Raw genomic sequence first — 22,622 nt, 5'->3', positions numbered from 1 at the left:
TAAAAATCTGAATTAGGTACCCCTGGATATTTTAGTCAGCTTGAGCTGTGTTAATACTATCTTCATACTCTTCAGAAGGAAACTGATGAGAGCTTGTTCTGAGTGGAGGAACGATTCTCCTGTCATTCGCAACATAGGTTAATGGGACGACTGAGTAGATTATGTTCTATGAAATTTTCTTTTTTTTTTTTAAATTTTATTTATTTGACAGAGACACAGAGAGGGAACACAAGCAGGGGGAGTGGGAGAGGGAGAAGCAGGTTCCCCGCTGAGCAGGGAGCCCGACCTCTGGGGCTCGATCATGACCTGAGCCGAAGGCAGACACTTAACGACTGAGCCGCCCAGGCGCCCTCTATGAAATTTTCAATATTCTCCCTCCTCCCCACCAATAATAAGTGATTCATATTCATTATTAGAAGTTGGGAAAATGCAGAAGAGTCCAAAGAAGTCATCCATAATCCCATTGTGTAAAAGAAACTGCTGTTTAACGTTGTTGTACATCCTCCCACCGTGGTAGTGATCACATGAACTATTAAAACTTTCTGGATAATAATTGTTTATTAGGATGATTACTTTATGAGGGTCCTTTGAGCCACAGTCTTACTGAACCTTTTTGAAGTTTGTAAAATTGGGGTTTTTCTTACCCTCTCCCCCCTAGTCTATATCAATGTGTTGTTTTCCTCCTCACTTTTACAGGAGTTGGTGACTAAGTACTCTCAGCAGATGGTGAAAGGAATGTTACAGTTACTTTCAAATTGCCCTGCGGAGACAGCACACCTCAGAAAGGAGCTTCTGATCGCTGCAAAGCATATCCTCACCACAGAGCTAAGAAACCGTAAGTCCGCCTTACCTTGCAATGCTTGTGTGGGCCTCCCTGCCTGTGGGACCGCGGACATCCCATTGTTGGGCTGAGTCTTGAGTTCACTCGGGTGTTTCAGGCTCCACGTGTCCTTTCTCTCCTGCTGTCTTGGGTTTACTCTTTCCCCTTCTTTCTCGGCCTTGTTGCCTCCGCGCTCTTGGTCTGCCTCTCTTCTTTGCCTGTCACCAGGGTTCTCCCTGTATCTTCCCAACAGCCTCATAATTAATGTGATCATTTCCTTAGCACAGTGCATGTCCTCAACGTCTCATGGTACTTCTCTGCTTTTTGGCCGCATATCTTTTGAAATTGCAAGGAGCTGTTTGCTTATTAACGCTCAGCTACCAATCTTTAGAAGGTGAGAAGAAAACAATGTTTTCTTTCTCCATACTGTGAAACGGTGGATGGGTCCTCTTCTTATGCACAAGGTTATTACTTGCTTTTTGCTAATCTGATAATTATACTTTTTCTATCAATTACTGATATATAATTTAAAAATACTTGTATTTGCTATGTCCAGATCGTTACGTTGAAGTTCATCCTCGTTGTTTTGAGATGGTAACCCTCTTCCCCCAGTAAGGATTCAATATTCAATGTTTTGTTGGCCTGACTTTGTAAATTGGAGTGTACATAAAACTAAGATTGCACTTTCTTACATAGTTCTTAAACATGAAAGGAAAGGTACAGTTCGAGTGATAATACATGACTGACTACAATAAAGCTCAGATATTTTTATGCTGTTAAAATACAAATTGTAGTGATACTGCATAAGGATACAGCTGAGTAGAATATAGACGTTTTTAAAACCTTTAAAAAAAAAATGTAACATAGCAGAGTGCCCCAAAGAAATGTATGATTTTGCCAAAAATTACAGAACAAACACATGTGCACGTCCCCCAGGTTGAGAGATTCTGCGTCACCGGCACGCAGAGCCCCTCCCATCACCACGTGCCTCCAGGGCTGAGGACCGTTGGCGGTTTGTCCAGTCCCGGCTCCCTTGGCCGTATGTGGCTTTTCTACATGTTCATCTCTAAACAGTATCAACATAGAAGAATTTTAAGTGGGACAGTTTAAAATCGATTCACTGCAGTTCTCAGATTAACTATCAGCATTCCTGCCATTCAAGTCATGAGGCTCTGGGAGGTGCTTTTGGGGAGCTGTGTAGCAGGAGGTTTCTATAAAAAAAAAAACCTTTCCCATGCTTATCAGATAATCGTGTTCCATCACTTGCAGCCTGGCCCCATGAGCCGCACAGCTCTGTTTCGGTCTTCACGGTATTCCACAAAGATCAGTGCGTTTCCAAGGTGCTGCTCTCAGGGTTTGATCACATCAGGCTGGTTGAATTCAGCTTTTAGAGCCCCCCCGCCCCCCTTTTAAGTCTCCCTACTGATTTTTGTTTTGTTTTGTTTTTTTACAAGATACTTTAGGATACTTTATTTAGAAGCCCATAGTAGTTCTTGGACTTAAGTGGGTAAAAACATCACATCTCAAAAGGATTTTCATTTAAAGAAACACTTAAAGAATCATTTTAAATGTTAGTATTGTTATGTATTATATTATTATAAAATACAAAAAATGTGTTCATATAGCTAAAATTTACATATCCACTAATGTTTTCAGTTAGCCCTACTTTTTTTTTGGTATCTGAAACAGTATCAAATGGTAACCCATTTGCACTAATCCTGAAGAGCAGTAGTTTGAGAAAACCTAGCTGTTCAACAGTGTTAACCCGTTTTTCTGGAGATTCTGATGCTAGGTCATGGAGGGAATCTGGGAATTAGTGCTGTACAGCTTAATTTCTTACCACTTCCTCCTTGCACACTTTGCTTGTCCCTAGCCAGCCCACCAGCACTTGGTGCCTGAGTCCTTAGCATCTTTCCTTCTGTGCCTCCTTCCTCTGGGCCACCTCCTGAGGACATCCCAGGCACGTTCCGTTCTCTGACTTCAGAGGGATTGCTGGTTGTTTGCTTCCATTTGGCACTTCTCCCTGTGCTGCCTCGCTTTGGGAGTTACCTGGAGATGTGCATTGTGTCTCTCCAGTGCACACACTTCTGTTCGATCTTTGACCTGTAGTAGTTGTTAGCTGGTGGAGAATGTACTTTATTTACTGAAGCTGGCCACAACGTCAGGCTTGTTCCAGAATCTAAACATCCTTTGAATATTTGTGGCAAGAGTTCCCTGGGGGAGTGTGGAGGAGAGGCCTAAAACATGCAGGTTGCTCCCTATCTGCACATCCTCAGAATTGTGATTTGTCCCTGAGTGAAGACCAGCTGTTTCTACCCTGGTGAGGTCTACGGGCCTGCTGGGGACCAGGAGGAGGTTTGCTGATGATTCCATCTGCAGGATTAGACAGAACCCCTGTGAGTTTCTAGTCAGCATCACCCGAGGAGTGGGGAGACTGGGCCCCATGTCTAGGAGAACCCTGTAAAATTTTTAGACTTTTGTAATTTATTTCTTCTCTTCTCCAGACAGGCGTGGGTGGTTGGTGGCAGTTTTTTGTTTTTTTTTTAATAAGATTTTTTTTTTTTTTTTTTTTTTAATTTTTAAGTAATCTCTACACCCAGCATGGGGCTCGAACTCTCAACCCCAAGACCAGGAGTCACCGCTCTTCCAGCTGAGCCAGCCAGGCGCCCTACTGGTGACAGCTTTTAAGGATGGTGGGATGGGCCTCCAGCCAAGTACTAGGGGCAGGTTCTCTGCCAAGAAAGGGAAGCTCACTTTTTCTTACTCATTCTCTGATACCGAATGTGATCCTACCTGCGTCTTTGACAGCAGGTGGCTTGTGTGGCCCTGCAGAGCCAGTGTCTTAGACTGAAATACAGCATGTGGGGTTTTTTCCTCCCCACGCGTTTCCAAATCTAGATTGCTAATTGACTGTAGGTTGGCTCCTGTGTTGTTGGTGTAATTGGTGACATGTGCAATGGACATTTGTGTTCTAGAGTTCATTCCTTGCATGGACAAGCTGTTCGATGAATCCATACTCATTGGATCAGGATATACTGCTCGAGAGACTCTCAGGTATGGTATTAAACGTGCGGTATCTATTGACAAAATGCAGAGGGGGCAGTGAGCCGTGGTACTTCGTGTTATGAGTGTTTCGGCAGATGTAGGCTTTACTGTCCCTTTGGATTTAGAATTGCAGGAAGTTTGGAAATGCCTTAGGTTGGTTTTTGTGGCTTAGCTTACAGGGAAAAACCAGAATAGTTGTCTTGATTTAAATTGTACGTAAAACTGTATCTGACTTGTGTTAGTTTTTCTGTTGGCTTTTTTTTTTTGCTTTTTATATAACAAGTGTGTGTCTGTTTTATAAAAGAGTATTTAATAACCCAGCAAGAAGCAAGAAGGAAAGGAAACCTTTCGGTTCTACACGAGGAGTTCAAGTAACATGGATAATATTTTGGTGTATTCCCTTCTAGCTTTATTTTTTGTGGATTTTATAGAATAAATGTAGTTGTGATCATGTTTATCGTTTCTAAAGGAGAAAGTTAATATTTTATCATGTTTTACCACGTAAAATGAAGCAATGTTCGTAATTTTTTTTGGTTCTAACACGGGAGGTGTAATAGATCTTTTGAAAAATACACAGAACACTTTGAATATGACATAGGCCATCACTACGTTTTCCATATAAGGTAGTTACAAATGTGAAGACGCTTTTTTTTTATAACTTGCAGTTGAACCTGGCTGCAGTTGGACATGAGATCATGTCACTCCTGCTTGAGACCCTGCGGTGGTTCTCTGTTGTCCTTGGCAAACACCACCAGACTCACCACTTGTGTGGGATTTGGCTCTCTCTTCCCGACCTGCCACAGCCACACTGGCCTCTGTGGCACCCTGGCACTCCCCACTTAGGACCTGTGTCTTTCCAGTTTCCTCCTTCTGGAAGTTTCCCTGGCTCTTTGCCCAGTGGCCCTTTGTCCTTAAGGTCTCAGCATCAGTGTGACCTTTTCAAAGGGGCTTTGCCTGCCCCCTGAGAGTGGCTCCCCCTCTGGTCTTTGTCCCGGTGCATTTTCACATCTCCCACAGCACATTCTGGGGTGTTTCCCCTTCTATAAATATGCTTCCTGAGGGCTGGGGCTCTGTTCACTCTGGTCACTGGTAATCTGGTGTCTAGCTCATGGCTGGCACATGGCGGGTGTCCAGACCTTTAGTCAGTGAGTACTCAGGAGCCCAAATGTTCTTTTTCTGTCTCTGTAAAATGGTCACAATGTATAAGGTGTTAATTGACACACACTGACCTTTGAGGAACAAAACCCGTTCCGTGTGTGATTGAGCTGGTGATGATTTCTGCTCATGTACTGTATGTGCCCTTGTGACCATGAGATGCGAGAACTTGGAAAGTAAAGATTTAGGCACCGAGACCAGACTTGAGCCTTGTGGTCGTGTATTCTGGGGAAGCTGGAACCATAGAAAGCGTGCCCCAAATGTACCGCCCTGTGTGTTGCTGGGGCACGTGGTGGGAGAAACGGTGGCCTGCAGATGTGGGAACGTGGGAACTGACCCGCACGCTAGCAGAGATCTCTGCCCACAGGCCCCTCGCCTACAGCACGTTGGCCGATCTCGTGCACCACGTTCGTCAGCACCTGCCCCTCAGTGACCTCTCCCTCGCTGTCCAGCTTTTTGCCAAGAACATCGATGACGAGTCTCTGCCCAGCAGCATCCAGACCATGTCCTGCAAGCTGCTGCTGAACCTGGTGGATTGTATCCGCTCCAAGAGTGAGCAGGAGAGCGGCAATGGGAGAGATGTCCTAATGCGGATGCTGGAGGTACCGGTTCTCCTGAGAGGCGTCGGCATCCTGCTCTTTCATCTCATCTGCTGCAAAACTTGTGCTTTACTGACAAGTTTATGCTGCCGTCAGATTGCCCAGCTGGATTCCGGGTGCCAGACCACCTGGGTTCAAATCCCCACTCCCCATTAACTAGCCAGGCGTCCTTGGGCAAGATATGTAACTTCTCTGTGCCGGCCTACTCACCCGAGCAGGGATAATCACATGGCAGACAGGGTCTGCCTCCCAGGATTGTCAGGAGAGGTCAGAAAGTAGTACGAGGTTGCTCCTAGCACGGTTCCTGGCAAGCACTTTAGAAGAGGTATTTCTGGGACACTGTGTAGCCAAGGGCTGGGTTCGCTGCGAACACCTGTGGGGAGGCACCCAGTTGGGTGTGTGGGTGCAGAGTAGAGCGTAATTGCCAAGGCCAGTGGGCGATAGTGTGGGTTTTGGAGTAGTCTGGGCTGCGTCCAGGCTTATCTGACAAGTCCCCCAGCTTTTCTGAGCCAGATTCTTCATGGCGACAGTGGCCGTTAGTGATGCCACTCTGGTTACCGTTGGGGGAAACGGCACACTTCCTTCATGCGAAGCAGAGTGACTTCCACAGGTGCTTTCCCGGTTCGTTTTTCTGTCTTCTGAAAAGGTTGGCCCGTCGAAGAGGAATGATTGTCTTTCTCGCCCCTTTCTCTTCCTGCCAGGTCTTTGTTCTCAAATTCCACACCATCGCCCGGTACCAGCTCTCTGCCATTTTTAAGAAGTGCAAGCCCCAGTCAGAACTCGGAGCCGTGGAGGCAGCCCTGCCCGGGGTGCCCACTGCCCCCGCGGCCCCGGGCCCCGCCCCCTCCCCTGCGCCCGTTCCGGCCCCCGCCCCGCCCCCGCCCCCCACCCCTGCTCCCCCCGTGACCCCAGCCCCTGTGCCTCCATTTGAAAAGCAAGGAGAGAAGGATAAGGAGGACAAGCAGACGTTCCAGGTCACAGACTGTCGAAGTTTGGTAAAAACCCTGGTCTGTGGCGTCAAGACAATCACATGGGGCATAACGTCATGTAAAGCGCCTGGTGGTAATTCTGCTCTTGAATTATTTAGACGTGATGTTTCTCACAGAGTGGGTTTATTCGCAGTAACTGACTACGCTTTCTCTCTTCCAGAAGCTCAGTTCATTCCCAACAAGCAGTTACAGCCCAAAGAGACTCAGATTTACATAAAACTTGTGAAATATGCAATGCAGGCTTTAGACATTTATCAGGTAAGGCAGTGCCCTGGAACCGGGCTCCCGAGTGTGGAAGAGGGATGCTAGTGATGGAAGGGGTCTTGGGAGTCTCATCTGTCATTGTTTCGGCCGGTCGACAGTATTTGTCTACCCAGGTTTGCTTTTGTTTAGTGGCGTAGCGTTGCGTTAACGGGGAAGAGTCTCACTTGCGTCAGTGTGTGCATTCTCCGGGCTGGCGGGTGGTGCAAATGGACGGCAGGAGAAACAAGATTTAAGTTTACTCAGTTTGCTCCTGTTTAAGGAACCCTTCAGAAAGCTTTTTTGTTTGTTTTAATTATTTTCCAAAATTAAGCTGGGAATAGTGAATTAAAAGATGGGACGGGGCATTTATGATCTAATTGAAATGTTCCGCTTTAAATATGTAGGTAAAAAAAAATGTACTTACGGAATGCATTCAGAGATGCCTAGTTTTGACGTCCATGGGTTTTCTGCCTGTGCTAGGTCCAGATAGCAGGAAATGGACAAACATACATCCGAGTAGCAAACTGCCAGACGGTCAGAATGAAGGAAGAGAAGGAGGTATTGGAGCACTTCGCCGGTGTGTTCACCATGATGAATCCCCTAACGTTTAAAGAGATCTTTCAGACGACGGTACCTTATATGGTGGAAAGAATCTCAAAAAATTATGCTCTTCAGGTATAAAACTCCTTTTTCATATCTTTTCAACGTTAACTTTAAAGTTACTGGTTTAAGTGTTGAGTACTTGGCATTCTGTTTATTTTGAGGGCTTTCTAAGTAATGTGCCTAAGGATGTGCTCATAGAACAAAATATTTAGTAATTTTTGAGAAAGAGAGCACACACATGCACATGTACGAATGGGGGCTGGGGGTGGCGCAGAGGGAGAGAGAGAATCTCAAACTGGTGGCTCAGGGGGTCAAACTCTTGATTTCAGCTCAGGTCATGATCTCAGGGTCATGGAATCAAGTCCCACGTTGGGCTGTGCATTCAGCAGGGAGCCTGCTTGAGATTTTCTCCTCCCCCTCTCCCTCTGCCCCCCCCCCAACTCATTTGCTGAGTGCAAAGCCTGATGCGGGGTTCGATCTCAGGACCCTAAGATCATGACTGGAGCTGAAATCAAGAATTGGACGGTTAACTGACTAGAGAAAAATTAGAGTATAATATTAAAATTTTCAGGGAGCCTACGCGGCTCAGTGGGTTGCTCGTCTGCCTTCGGCTTGGGTCGTGATCCCGGGGTCTTTGGGATCGAGCCTCGTGTTGGGCGCCCTGCTCTGCGGGGAGTCTGCTTATCCCTCTCCCTCTGCCCCTCCCCAGCTCATGCTTGGTCTTTCTCACTTTCTTTCTCTCTTTCAAATAAATTCTTTATTTAAAAAAATTGTTTTTTTGTTTTTTTGTTTTTTTTTTTTTTCAAAATATCAAGATGTTTTGGATCAGTTTCTTTCATTAGTAGAAATGATGTAGGCTCTTGGTATTTGATGGTGAGGAGAAAATAAGGGACTTAAGTATTTGAAGTGAACTCCACTCAATGCTCAGCAGATTAATTAATTTTTTTCCCCTGGGTGGATAATTAATTTGTTGGAGTATCTGATACAGGTTTGGTTTTGTACCTTGGGACAGTTCATTACTTTGTGCTCAAGCTACTTTGAGGAGGGGATTATTTTTGTCACACGTATGTCTTGTTTGGACAGATCGTTGCCAATTCCTTCTTGGCGAACCCTACTACCTCGGCCCTGTTTGCTACAATTCTGGTGGAGTACCTCCTGGACCGCCTGCCTGAAATGGGCTCCCACGTGGAACTCTCCAACCTGTACCTCAAGCTGTTCAAGTTGGTCTTTGGCTCCGTCTCCCTCTTTGCGGCTGAAAACGAACAAATGCTGAAGGTAAAGCTCACTTAGATCCAAGTGTACTTTGTTTGGGGGTTTTTTTGTTGTTGTGTTTTAATTCCTGTTTTTACTTTTGCACAGATTGGAGTTGCTTTTTTTATATTTGTAAAGTGCTCTTTGAATTAATAAATATTTGGAACCAATAAGGACCAGATGTGAAAAACATTTCCTATATCTCTAAGCAGAGCTCAGTGTATCGGTGATTTATTTATTTATTTTTTTAAAGATTTATTTATTTATTTATTTGAGAGAGAGAGAATGAGAGATAGAGAGCACGAGAGGGAAGAGGGTCAGAGGGAGAAGCAGACTCCCTGCTGAGCAGGGAGCCCGATGTGGGACTCGATCCCGGGACTCCAGGATCATGACCCGAGCTGAAGGCAGTCGCTTAACCAACTGAGCCACCCAGGCGCCCTGTATCGGTGATTTAAAGCAAGAACTTCAGAATGCCTGTGGTCGGCAGTGGGTTGCCAGTAGTATTGCCACCACTAATTTTTTTTTAATTCAGATTTCTTTCTCTGGGTTGATTACACAAGTAAAATAGGAACCCATTGTTCCTATTTTAAAAATTGAGCGATAGAGGAACAAAGAAGGAAAAAAATGTCTTCACCGAGTTCTAGCTGAAGAGAAGCAGTTGGCTTTGTAACCATTCTGATGACGTTAGTCTTCCTCCACTTTGACTCTGTTTCTACTCTGTTGTCTTATTTTCTGTGGCAATACGTGGACATCTCATTTCGAGACCAGTTGTTTATTTTCCCCCTCTATATCAAGAATTCTAACCATTTGTATTCCTTATTAAGACTGTCTTGGAGGGATGTGCGTCCTGACGTTTTTGTGGATGACTAATGCAGTATAATTTGATGTCATCAGTTATTTGATTTTAACAAATGGCTAAAAAACTTACCCGTGGTTCCATCTACCACTGAAAAAGCAGCAGATGGTCTAACAGAAAACCTAATAAAAATTCACTTTCACTGAAGGCAGAATATTTTAATTCTTGCAGAAAGTAAAATATTATCACCAGTTGTCTCTGAAGAGTGATGTCTTCCTCTGGTGGAATTCTGAGGAAGTGAACAAGATCTTTTTTTTTTTTTCCCTGGAGTAGTAAGTGTACAGAAGGTGACAAAGAGCACCGGTCATCTCTGCTTTTATGTGACTTGTTTCCTTAGGGAGTTTTTCAGTTCTAGAATAATCACTTGTCAACAACCTTGCCATGACTTTCGTGTTCATACGAAAGAAAAATACTTGAATGTTTCTAAGAAATACTTGATTTCAGTCTGTGTCCGCACGATTTGGTATCGTCAAAAAATTTAAATTTTGCTGACGTTAGATACAGAACAACAATAACAAAAACAGAACAAACCCTAATGGTAGGTTGTTGGAGTATTGTTCCGGAAAAACACTCAAAGAATAAATTTCATAGAACTTTTTGTCAAAATAATATATATGGTTGATTTAGTCTGTAAAATAAATCTGTCGTGCCACCTATGACAGCAAATCGGGAACCATGTCATTGACCATACAGCACTTCTCAGTTCACGTTAAATATGCCTGTAAAACATTTCACGTGCAGCCTAACCTGTCACATGTTCAAACCAGGACCCGAAAAGTATTAGATAAAAAGCTAATCTGGCTTAAAATATTAATTAAAGCTATTATAAGCTAATAAAGTGCTTTTTTTAATTAAAGAAATACCCATTTTTTTTCCGATTAAGTCTTCCAAAACCTTATAATCTCAGGTTTTTCCCCAAGATTTTATTTATTCATTTGAGTGAGAGCGCACGTACACAGGCAAGCAAGTTGGGGAGGGCAGAGGGAGAGGGACGAGCGGGCTCTGCACCGAGTGTGAGCCGGACCTGGCTCTCACCGCCCTGAGATCAGGACCTGAGCTGAAATGAGGAGTCAGACGCTCCCTTATAATCTCCATTTTTGCGGCTCTTCCAAACTGTGTGTGTATCATATTTGATAGTGAAGTTTCAGTTCCCTTAGGTGATTTTTGCATTTAGATTGTTACAGGAAATGGGCATCTTCATCTTGTTTGATGATTTAGTCTTATAAAGGAAGTGACCACATTCACAGGAATTGCAGGGCCAGAAGGGATGTCACCTTTTCAACATCAGGTAACTACACAGTAACGTAGGAACCTGTTAAATGCTTCTTTTGCGGCCACCCCGGTGGAAACCAGCATATATTTTGAGACCAATTAATTTGAGCCAAATAAAGGTTGGAAAGGTCTTGTTTTGTTTTTCCTTTTGGAATGAAGTCATCAGAATTACCTTCGTTCCTGTTTGCAGTGAACTGCTGGTGTGGCCCCTCCTCATGTAGAGCCTATTAACCTGCCTTTTCTCCACCCTGCAGCCCCACCTGCACAAGATTGTGAACAGCTCCATGGAGCTTGCACAGACTGCCAAAGAACCCTATAACTACTTCCTGCTGCTTCGGGCTCTCTTCCGCTCCATTGGGGGAGGCAGCCATGACCTCCTGTATCAGGAGTTTTTGCCTCTCCTACCAAACCTCCTGCAAGGTCAGAGCAGTGACTTCGGTTGCCTTTTAGTCTTGTGTGCACGTATGAGTTTGGCTGCCTGTGTTTGTGGGATTCATCCTCTGCACCCACGGAGGTCATGGTGAGGGGATGGACGTGCATGTCACCTGCCAGAGGGGTGTGTGTGTGTGTGTGTGTGTCCGTCCATCCATCCATCCATCCTTGTGTCCTCTCTTTAAAGGCAGTGGGACTTTGAAGGGAGCCCTCCTGTTCAGGGATGGACCTTCTCCTCCCTGCTCAGAGTTGAACAGAGTTGGAAGGTTTTCATCACCCTGGTGTCAGGCTTTGGTTGTATTTTTGTAGCCTTTGGTAAACAAGCCTAGAAAATGGTTTCTAGGGCTGCTTAGTAATAATGTCAGGGATCCCTAGATTGAAAGAGAATTTGAGTAAGACAGGGAAAAGGCAATTATAAAGCTGATTTATAAGTTTATATTTTTATTTTTTTGCACATTTGCATAAGCAGAATCCTGTAATTGCCATGTAAGCAGGAATGCTTCCAAGATACAGAGCTAAAAAAGGGGCTCCTTAAAGAGAAGCCGTTTACAACATACGATACTCAGGAGCCATTGGGAAATGGTTGACCACATTGCCTGTAACATGGCCGTAAGTCCACCACCCATAATCCAGCTCCACTGTCCACATTTAACCCCATCTCTGGTCATCCCCAGCCGAGCCCTCTGCTCTGAGGAGTCTGATTTCCTCCTCCTTTAGTCTCTGTGCTATCCCCAAGCTCATTTCTCCCTACCTCGTTGTATTCAGGTGGGTTCCCTTCTGGGAACTTGGTCTTTCCCTCTCCTCCTCCTCCTTTGGACTCTGAATCCAGTGATGCTGCGGTGGTACCTCTTTTCTCTGGGTCTCTCCATCCTTTCTAGCTTGTCTCTGAGCACTCGGGGCGCGTCCTGATCTGACATGTTTCAGTTAGGAAGGAGTTCAGGGTACCCTCACGAAGAGTGGGGAGGTTGACTTTGTAAAAAGGAAGTTCCTCTCTATTGATAGGAAACAAAAGTGGATTTTTTAAAGAAAATGTTTATTTTACAACATAGACCTCAACTGGGGTCGTCTGTTGGAAGCCTGATAAAAGATGTAAGGTTGTAAACCTCAAGCTTGAGGTGAATGCATCTTACTGGTCTGTGTCTTTGGGTTGGGCTTGTTAAAAACGTAAGAGGATTTTTATGTATTTTTTGAGGGGTGGGAGGGGCAGAGGGAGAGAGAATCCCAAGCAGCCTCCAACACTGAGCACGGAGCCCAACATGGGGCTCCATCTCATGACCCTGAGCCGAAATCAAGAGTCAGACACTCAGCCGCCTGAGCCACCCACGCGCCCCAATGTAACACGATTTTTTAAAAGATCTCTGTATAATATTAACTGTTTCCTTAAGATTGATGTTAAGTAATTAGAGCTTAAATTATAATTTAGAATTGTGTTCAGCCTGCTCTTGTTACTGTGAACATGACCGACAGAAGGGGTCATGGTTATAGAAAAGATTTAGCTAAAACGTCTTCCTGTCGTCACATTAATGTTGATAATAAAAGGTGGAACCGTTACTTGGTACAATTAACCCTGGCCTGTCTGGGAGTAACTTTCCTCTCTGACGTCCTCAAACCCCGTGTTTAGGGCTGAACATGCTGCAGAGTGGTCTGCATAAGCAGCACATGAAGGACCTCTTCGTGGAGCTGTGTCTCACGGTGCCTGTGCGCCTGAGCTCGCTCTTGCCCTACCTGCCCATGCTAATGGACCCCTTGGTGTCTGCTCTCAATGGGTCGCAGACGTTGGTCAGCCAAGGCCTGAGGACCCTGGAGTTGTGTGTGGACAACCTGCAGCCTGATTTCCTCTATGACCACATTCAGCCGGTCCGCGCGGAGCTCATGCAGGTAAGCTCGTGTTCTCACCAGTGCCAGCACAGGGCGGGACGCTGGGTGTTCACGTATCTAGTTTTTACTGGGAATTTTAGGCTAGCGGTTTCCAGAAGTGACGGGCCTCCATTGAGCTCCCTGTGCCCCACGTGGGGCTCTCTGCAAGATGAAGTGGTATAGCTTTCAACTTTAGGAGTCTTCTGGCTTAGGAAAAGATGTGAAGAAATACTGTATGTGTGGAGTAGACATTCGTTTTGTGGTATTTCCCTTTTTCGGAGGGCTTTCACGAGTGGCACATCCTCGTTCAGTTGATGACCTATGAAGGCAGGTGTTACAGTTACTACGTGCTGCCAGGGAGATCCTTTCTTTACCCACAGAAGACCTTGAGATACCACAGTAAAGAGAAGCAAACTCCTAAGGGAAGCGCAGGTGTCCACTTTGGGGTCAAGGGAAATGAAGCAGATAATCAAGGCGATTGTTGTGAAAACATTTTGTATTTTCTCTTCAGGAGAGTCTGTATGTTAAATATCAGGTATTTTCTTCGTGTTTTGCGGTCGTATTGATTCGTAACATACTCAGTAGTTGTTAGAGGTTTAGGATGCCTGTTACTTATTCATCTGCTCCTTTGGTATAGAGTATTTGGCCCCAAGGAGGGGGTCAGAATGCCAGCTTTGTGTGATGGAGACTGCCTAACTCCTAAAAGACAGGAGTCCAGATTGGAAACTGCAGTGTGCACTTGAGGCTGAGCGTGGGAGACTTACCCCACCAGTCCTGATTTGGGCTCCATCTAGGTGGGAGAGGATGGTCCTGGAGGTTGGGTCAGGGCCCTAAGTCCACTCTCCCAGCCGTCATTTGGAGACTCGACCGAGAGCCTACCTCAAGAACAGCACTTTTGGTTCTGGAAGGCAGACCATGGGCCTGACCCAGGTGCGGGTGAAGCACCGGGCAGGAGGAGGAGGCGGCAGGGATGGGCTCATGGGCCTCTTGCCATTCCATGGGGCAGATAGCCCTAAGGAGAGACCAGGGCGAGGCTACTTCCCGCTTTTGGAGAGACAGTAAACTCCCCACCCCTGCCCCCACACTAGACGAGGAGCATCTCTCTCTGATCCCATCAACCAGCACTCATTCCCAATGCCACCCCCTCCTGGGGAGTGAAGCAGAATTTCCCTTTCCTGAGGATACATGAGGAGTGGTTGGGCTGGGTTCTGGGGTGGAGGTAGGGAGGCTTAGCATCTCTCCACAGGTATTCATTAAGGACAAGTCTTTTGGGACCTTTAGGGACGTAAGAGAAATTGAAATTTTGCTTTAAAGAAAAGTTCAAGATTTTATGTTGTCTTTCTGACATTGTTATGGAAAGTGATGTAAGAAAATTGACTTAACTAGACAGACATAGTAATTTTTAGGACTTAAGATAGTCCGGGTAAGGGAATGTGGGAAAATTGGCAAGAGTTTTTTGAAACAGGTGAGTGCGTGTGGTCCTTAACACTAATTGTAAGTACGAGGTACACGTCCTTGTCATGTATTCCTGTAAGGCAGGTCCTGTCATGATCCGTGTTTCCCCTCTTCACCATCCTTTCTAATGTGAGGTTTGAAACGTATAAGAGAGTTTATCTGTCCTATTTGTAGGAATTTGTCATGTTTGTACATTATAAAGCCTAATAATAGGAGGAAAAACCTGAGAACTCACCCTCAAACCCCAGGACAAGAACTTGATCAGTAATGAGCATTTCCCTCCATTGCTTCTGATCCTATTTTGTATATATGCTTAAACCATATGTTGCTTAGTTTTCTTGGCTTTTGAGCTCTGCGATACTTACCATGTGCTACCGTCTGTATTTCAGGGGTATGGAAGGCTATTTATGTTTATGTGTGCATTTTCTTTAAAGACAAAATGTTTCTGGAAGGACACACAAGACTGATTAACAGTGGTTTTCTCCCGAGAAAGGGAAGTGCATGTTTGGGGGACAGAGACGGGAGGAAGAATTTTTGCTAAATAGTCTTTTATAACTTTCAAATTTTGATTTATGAACCATGAGAATGCATCACCTTGAAAGGATTTTAATGAAAGTATTTTGGGTTGCAGGCTTTATGGCGCACCCTGCGCAATCCTGCTGATAGCATTTCTCACGTGGCCTACCGTGTACTTGGTAAATTTGGTGGCAGTAACAGGAAGATGTTGAAGGAATCCCAGAAGCTGCACTATGTTGTGACTGAGGTTCAAGGCCCAAGTATCACAGTGGAGTTTTCCGATTGTAAAGCATCTCTTCAGCTCCCGATGGAGAAGGTAAATTTGGAATTTTCAGGAGCTTCTTAAAGATCCTACACATTTCATTTTAAGAACGCTGATTTGTATTTGAAAATATATAAATAAAACATGTACTTTCTTGAGAGGGAATTTTTTTTCTTTTTTTTAGAGATTGTATTTTTACGTAATCTCTGTACCCAGTGTGGGGCTCGAGCTCACAACCCCGATACCAAGAGTCACATGCTCTGTTGACTGAGCCAGCCAGGTGCCCCTTAGGAGGGAATTTCTAACTCAAAAGTACAGAATGTATTTGGGAACCAGCTTGGTTGGCCAGGGGCCTTTCATCACACCAGAAGGCCGGTGGAGGTGTGCTGCGTGAGAACTTTGGACGCTTGAGCAGTTTCGTCTTTCCTGACAGAGCAGGAGGTGATGACACCCAGCACATCCTACCCTTGAACTTAGTCTGTTTTGATGCCTGGCACGCTTTACTTCAAGTGTCGTTTAGAACCCAGGTTAATCCAATACTTACCACTCCTGAGCACCTGCTTCTCTCCCATTCTCTACCCAAACCTAGCACCTGCTGTCTCTCCTGGCTCCTTAGCCCCCTGCAGACAGCTCTGTGTTCTCTCTCCATCTGCCATTTAGAACTCCTGTTTCATTGGGTAAAAAATGGACAGCCTGTGTCCCCGGCATCTTGCCTGAGTGTCCCGCTCTACTACTTTTGCTTTATCTTTATTGAAAGCTGTTTCCCACTCACCTGACTGAGCCCTCCCCGTCCTTTGTCACATGCATATGGTTCCACTTGGTTCTCATCTATATTGTCAAGGTCGACTCTCCCCCTTATCACAGAGCCAGCCTTTTTCCACCTTGTCTTAACAGCTTTTGTTACCATTATCTAGCCATTATAGACTGGGTATTTTTTTTTTTTTTAAGGTGTGAGAGTAGCCTTTTGCGTGCATCTGTGTGACTCAGCTGTTTCGTAAGCCAGATGCCAGCTGGGATTCCTGAGCTCCTTGAAGATCTGGTCTTAAACCAGCATTCTGCGGCCTAGAGCGACTCAGAGCTCTCCCTGTGCTCAGGCTAACTGTCCCGTTGTGTCACACCATGGAGCCCTGCCTGCTCACCTGTCTGTGTGTGGAGTTTACCCACTAGTGGCTTCTGTGGTGTTTTTTTTTTTTTTTTTTTTTTTTAACGACTTTCTTAACATCTGGAAGGAACGATAGCCATCATGGGTCAGTGTCCCCCTGCAGGTATTTTCCGTCATCATCTCAGTCTTCCTGCCCCCCACGTCCTCACGCACGTGCATTGTCCCTGACCCTCCCCCAGCCCCGTCCCATAGATGGGGGTCTTCTCCAGACCTCAGGGGAAGGTGCCACCCCAGCTTCTCACCCAAGCCTTTTTAAAAAATAGCTGCCAGTTAAACACTAGTTCCCTCCTAAGAGACTACAGCTAAAAGTCCGTCTTTACATTGAAAGTTGCTATAGTGAACCTCTTGTGTCAGTAGCACATTCCCACATTGAGGCCATTTCCTTAGCACAGGATTCTGTTTGCTTCAGCCTTGTCAGGGCTGGTGGGTATTAGTAGTGAAAACTAAGGTACCTGACCTGTATTTGATCTCTGCATAGACTAAGCAGAGCCAGAAAATCTCTTTAGGAGTAGTTTTTCCTTCAAGAAGAAACCGAGTTTTTGTTTTGTTTTTTTTTAAGATTTTATTTATTCATCTGAGACACACACACACAGAGAGCACGAGCAGGGGGAGAGGCAAAGGGAGAGGGAGAAACAAGCTCCCCGCCAAGTCAGGAGCCCGATGTGGGGCTCGATCCCGGGACCCTGGGATCATGACCTGAGCCGAAGGCAGACGTTTCACCATCTGAGCCACCCAGGCGCCCCAGAAACTGGGTTTTGAAGAGAGGCTTCCAAGTCCTCCTGCAGCCCCACACGGACTTGAGGTGCGCGAGGGGCCGGTTTCCCAGCGGCTGGCGGCTGAGGTTGCACACTCCCCCCCCCACTGCAGCTGGAGGGGCTGCTGAGGCCAAGGGAAGAAGCAGCCTGGCCAAGCTGAGTGCCAGGGAATCCCCATTCACATAATCCCGCTTTGGGCACACTTCACGATCCTTTATTCTTTTGGCAGGGAACTGGCTCAGAGGTTACATTGATCCTTAACCACTTCCGAAATTAGCCCCGTAAACCAGGGGTTACTCAGTGTGGCCATGTGGGAGGCTGCAGGGCAGCTGCTGTCCCTGGCAGCCCCTCTCTGCTTCCTCGCACACAGCCTGGGGAAATGTTGCCTCCTGAACACAGATCAGTTTTTTGAGTGATAGGTGTGTAATTGTCCGTAAGGGTGACTAGCCTCCTAGCTGTTAAAGGCTTCACATGATTTTGTGTGTGATTGTGCCTTCCCCCGCCTTCCTGCTCAACCTGAGTAGGATAAAACGTGTGTGTAGCTATGTAGGTTTTCTGGGAGGAAAAAAAAAAAGAAAGAAAACCCTTTTATCTTCTAAAGAGAGAGTTGAGTGGGACTCCCGGGTGGCTCAGTCGGTGAAGCATCTGCCTGCGGCTCAGGTCATGATCCCGGGGTCCTGCCCAGCAGGGAGCTCCTTTCAGCAGGGAGCCTGCTTCCTCCTCGGCCTGCCGCTCCCCGTGCTTGTGCACCTGTGCTCTCTCTCTCTCTGGCAAGTAATTAAAATCTTTAAAGATAGAGAGTTGAGTAATCATGTAATTTCTGCATAAACGTAGTGTTTGTGTTTCTTTGTTGTTTTTTTAGGCCATTGAAACCGCTCTGGACTGCCTGAAAAGTGCCAACACTGAGCCCTACTACCGGAGGCAGGCATGGGAGGTGATCAAGTGCTTCCTGGTGGCAATGATGAGTCTAGAGGACAATAAACACGCCCTCTACCAGCTTCTCGCACACCCTAAGTATGTTGGGAATGTGGTTCCCTGTGATCGGTGCATCTTACGTCGGGACGTAGGGGTGCAGAGGACCACCCAGATTTCCTAGCGCTAAGGATGCTCCTGCAAATCGGGAAGCTCACATGTTTACCTGCCTAGTGGTGCTTTTCTGGGCTTTTAGAGAAAATGAAGAGGAGGAACCAGGAGGTGCTTGAGAATTAGAGTTTACCTCAGTCGTTGTGTTCCTGTTGGTTGCCTCTCCTTGAGGTGGTCAGCTTCAGGAGGCAACGGTCCTGCCCTTTTCTCTCCCGTTGCTCGCTCGTGTATCCATAGTGCCTGGCACGTGGCGGACGTTCAGTGGCTCTTTGGCTTTTCTGGTCCACAATGATCCTTTCATTCCCCAAATATTTGTCCTATGATATTTGTGTTTTACTCTTACCAGTTAGGGCTGTGACCTTAGATGATGGTCTTGTGTGATCGTGTGTGTACATTACCTTGCTGTGTCCCACATTTCGGGGGAGGGACCTTCCCTGTGTGTTTTCACATTCTCACGGCATCAGTGACGGGTGGTACACATGCTGTTGGTGAGGTCTGTAACCTCGTCTGATTCTGTTCCCGTGGGGTGATTTTTCAACACATAACGGCCGTATAGCAGCCTTTAATGCAAGCTCTTTTTCATTTCTCTTTGCTCATCGATGGGGTTACATCTTAGAATTTGGCTTACTTAGTTAAAAAAAAAATAAAGTCAGACATGAACTTTCTTTAAAAACTATAAAAATACTGAATCTGCTGCCACGTTGTGACATGGCTCTGATTCATCACCTGTGCTCTGTGTTCTGTAGAACATACTGGGGGTCTCTAGAACCATCGGTCATAAATGTTCATAATGAAATTCATCACGTAAGTCCTGGTGGAATCATTAGCTTAGGACTTCAGTGTTGTGAGGATGGACTCGATTTTATCTTTCAGCTTTACAGAAAAGACCATACCTAATGTGATCATATCACATCGCTACAAAGCACAAGACACTCCAGCTCGGAAGACATTTGAGCAGGCCCTGACCGGGGCGTTCATGTCTGCGGTCATTAAAGATCTCCGGCCCAGCGCCCTGCCCTTTGTCGCCAGCTTGATCCGCCACTACACCATGGTGGCAGTTGCCCAGCAGTGCGGTGAGTGGGGTGGAGGAAGTGGTTATGGGACTTGCTTGGGCTGCTGCAGAAACACCATCAGGACGTGGTGCTTCGGGGGAGCCGTTTGGCTGGTTTCATTCTTGGCCTTTGTTTTCTGATTTCCTGCTTACTGCAGGGTAATTGGTATTTCGGAGACGGGTGCAATAGTAACTTGAAAATCGTTACCAAGTTCTCTGTACGGCGCGCCCGGTGGAAGATTTCCACCCTTTGTTTTTCATGAAAATGGGCGCGGAGTACTTTTGGACACTCTGCATATGAGACAGTTTGTGGTCTCCCTCGTTGCTGGTCTTCCCCCCCATGTGTTGTTTGCCAAGGCCCAGCCTCCCCTCCCTGCCCTTCGGCCGGCTTTTCTGTGCGGTGCTCATCCCTGCTGTTCCCCGCCTCTGCTGTGGGGTCCTCCAGCTCCTGATTGGCGGGGGGACCGCGCTTGTTCTGCTTGTTTCTCTCTCTAATCCACCGCTAACTGGTGCTCTTGCAAAAGACGATGAAAGTGTCCCAGCACTGCCAATTGCTACAGAAGTTTCTGAACACTGGTCTGAAGACAGACGAGCGCTGGTCGGTGGACGCACTGGAACAGCACTGTGGCACTCTGTGTCCCCGAGGCCCCTCACCCTCCAGGTGGACGAAGCAGCTTTCTCTGAATGCTGCAGAACACCGCGAACTTTCCCCCTTGTAACTCTTCTTGCCCTTGGCCCGAATAGTCAGTGCTCATCCCGTTGATCTGAGATCGTCTCTCGGTGTTGCTCTGTTAATGTCTTTCCAGCAGATCTGTAAGCTTCTTGATAGCGAACACCCATCTTGCCTGGCACCTGCGAGGCATTAATTCACAGCAGATTGTTCTCTGTGTGGGTTGGGTGTCATAGCCGGGTTGCTTTTTAATTATTCTTCGTGTCAGGAATGTCTAGAGTGTAGCCCATACTCATTTCTATGCTGTACCCCTTGGCCCTTATGATTTTTTTAAAAGAAGATACATGGTTATCATCATCATAGAGAAGATCTAAAAAGAACGTAGTTTATAATGGAGAACATTCAGAAAAAGAGCCTTAGTACGGATCAGACCACTTAGTTTAGGAGTAATTGCAGTTTAACAGAAGTTGTTCGAAAGTACCAGTGCTGGCTTTTACTGAGCTCCTAACCTCAAATTAAAAAACCTGGTAGTGCTGGGGCACCTGGCTGGCTCAGTCGGTGGAGCATGTGACTCTTGATCTTGCGCCGTGAGTTCGAGCCCCACGTTGGGTATGGAGATTACTAAAAAAATAAACAAAAGAACTTTTTAATGAGGTGGTTTTGCCATTGGAGGGACAAGAACGTGCGTGTAAATAAGCTCTCCTTTCTCCCATGGCCGCCGCCTCTCTTCCAGGTCCTTTCCTGCTGCCTTGCTACCAGGTGGGCAGCCAGCCCAGCACAGCCATGTTTCACAGTGAAGAAAATGGGTCGAAAGGAATGGATCCGTTGGTCCTTATCGATGCAATCGCTATTTGTATGGCGTATGAAGAAAAGGAACTTTGCAAGATTGGGGAGGTGGCCCTGGCTGTGATATTTGATGTTGCAAGTATCATCCTGGGCTCGAAGGAGAGGGTAAGGAAGGACTGAGGAGTCCCTGCTGTTCGGGGCGTGCTGGTGTCTGTGGGCGGTCACCCTGGAAGCCGGCCGCGCGCAGTGTGGGTGGCAGGACGGCGTGTCTGTGCTCTCTCCCCAGGCGTGCCAGTTGCCTCTCTTCTCCTACATCGTCGAGCGCCTGTGCGCCTGTTGCTACGAGCAGGCCTGGTATGCAAAGCTGGGGGGTGTGGTGTCCATTAAGTTCCTCATGGAGCGGCTGCCTCTCACTTGGGTTCTCCAGAACCAGCAGACGTTCCTCAAAGCGCTTCTCTTTGTCATGATGGACTTGACTGGAGAGGTAAGTGGTGGGTGACCCCCAAACTGAAACAAGCAGTTCCTGAAGCCGATTCGCCTAGAAAAGAGCATGAGGCGGCTCTGCCCACATGCTCTCCTAGAAGCTTAGATGTCATTACAGCATCTTTAAGACGAGGACAGATCAGGACCCCCAATACCAGCTTAGGACTTCAGTGGTTATCTGAGTATCTGCCTGTGTCGATAAAGAACCGCCGCAGACCAGGGCACTTAACACGGTACGTCTGTAGAGGGAAGTAATCCCGCTCACTCTTGCCGCGGGGCTACACAGTGCACGTGCTGCAGGAGTTTCTCTGGAAGTTGCATTCTTCACGAAGCTGTACGCAAGTATAACTCAGACACATCGAATGTGGTGGACCTTGCCAGCTTATTCATTTGGGAAATACAAGGAGTTTGTCTAGATCCCCATTTTCTTTTCTGAGTGACATACAGGAACGCTAAGGTGATTTAGCCACTGAAGTACTGTATGAAGGTTAGGAAGTAGTCTTGTTAAATGAGCTCACCTGGGGTGGGGTGGGGGGTGGACCCACAGCGAATGACCCTTTCATTCTGAGGAGTCCCTCACCTGCAGGTTTCAAATGGGGCTGTCGCCATGGCAAAGACCACCCTAGAACAGCTTCTGATGAGATGCGCGACACCTTTAAAGGATGAGGAGAGAGCCGAAGAGATCGTGGCAGCTCAGGAGAAGTCCTTTCACCATGTGACGCATGACTTGGTTCGAGAAGTCACCTCTCCAAATTCCACTGTGAGAAAACAGGCCATGCATTCACTGCAGGTCTTGGCCCAGGTCACTGGAAAAAGTGTCACTGTGATCATGGAGCCCCATAAAGAGGTGAGATCTCTGTCCCCGGAACTAGGATATTTGAGCAACCCTTTTGAGACCTTTCTCCTTCAAATCTGAGTTGAAGAGGATACGTAATTTGTAATTTCGTGTCCACTTTACAAGGTGCTACCGTACATGCTCTCTTTGACCTCAGATAACGTACTGGTATTAATGGCTATATCCGTAGTTGTCAGCATCAAAAGAACAGAAGGCTGGCTTCCTGGATCTCTGTAGCCCCAGTCTGGTCGCTCTTTTCTTATGTTAAGAGCGGTTACTCGGGAGACTTAGGAGTTCGGTGTATCTGACACGTTGCTACCCACCAGCCAGTTTTAGCATATGGAATGTACCCTCCCTTCCCGCACTAAAGGACAGCATAACTTTTCATCTCACGGTTTTCAGCCTGATCATTGTCTTAGGATATCGTGGTGAGCAGTGTTTG

At 46.5% G+C, this 22,622-nt stretch overlaps 1 protein-coding gene across 7 annotated transcripts in view; it reads left to right on the top strand.

The window, feature by feature from the left end:
* The window catches only part of TRRAP (transformation/transcription domain associated protein), a 113,365-nt gene that overhangs the window by 19,895 nt on the left and 70,848 nt on the right, over positions 1–22,622 (top strand). For 6 of the 7 annotated variants that reach the window (XM_028088566.2, XM_028088563.2, XM_028088565.2 and 3 more), the window contains exons 12-26: positions 697–835; positions 3,796–3,874; positions 5,388–5,622; positions 6,321–6,681; positions 6,769–6,866; positions 7,332–7,526; positions 8,538–8,729; positions 11,088–11,253; positions 12,887–13,143; positions 15,209–15,409; positions 18,135–18,286; positions 19,229–19,428; positions 20,810–21,027; positions 21,149–21,346; positions 21,932–22,192. In XM_028088566.2, coding sequence (XP_027944367.1) covers positions 697–835; positions 3,796–3,874; positions 5,388–5,622; positions 6,321–6,681; positions 6,769–6,866; positions 7,332–7,526; positions 8,538–8,729; positions 11,088–11,253; positions 12,887–13,143; positions 15,209–15,409; positions 18,135–18,286; positions 19,229–19,428; positions 20,810–21,027; positions 21,149–21,346; positions 21,932–22,192 — 2,952 coding nt within the window. The remainder of the gene's footprint in view (positions 1–696; positions 836–3,795; positions 3,875–5,387; positions 5,623–6,320; positions 6,682–6,768; positions 6,867–7,331; positions 7,527–8,537; positions 8,730–11,087; positions 11,254–12,886; positions 13,144–15,208; positions 15,410–18,134; positions 18,287–19,228; positions 19,429–20,809; positions 21,028–21,148; positions 21,347–21,931; positions 22,193–22,622) is intronic. The other variant, XM_028088564.2, reaches the window with a different exon arrangement.

The sequence above is a fragment of the Eumetopias jubatus genome, unplaced genomic scaffold (assembly GCF_037043125.1).
Source record: "Eumetopias jubatus isolate StellerSeaLion01/CBP00866 unplaced genomic scaffold, mEumJub1_p1.0 scaffold_12, whole genome shotgun sequence".
NCBI classification, from domain to species: Eukaryota; Metazoa; Chordata; class Mammalia; order Carnivora; family Otariidae; genus Eumetopias; species Eumetopias jubatus.
The sequence above is the reverse complement of the archived record's forward strand: the minus strand, read 5'-3'. Positions and strand labels throughout refer to the sequence as shown.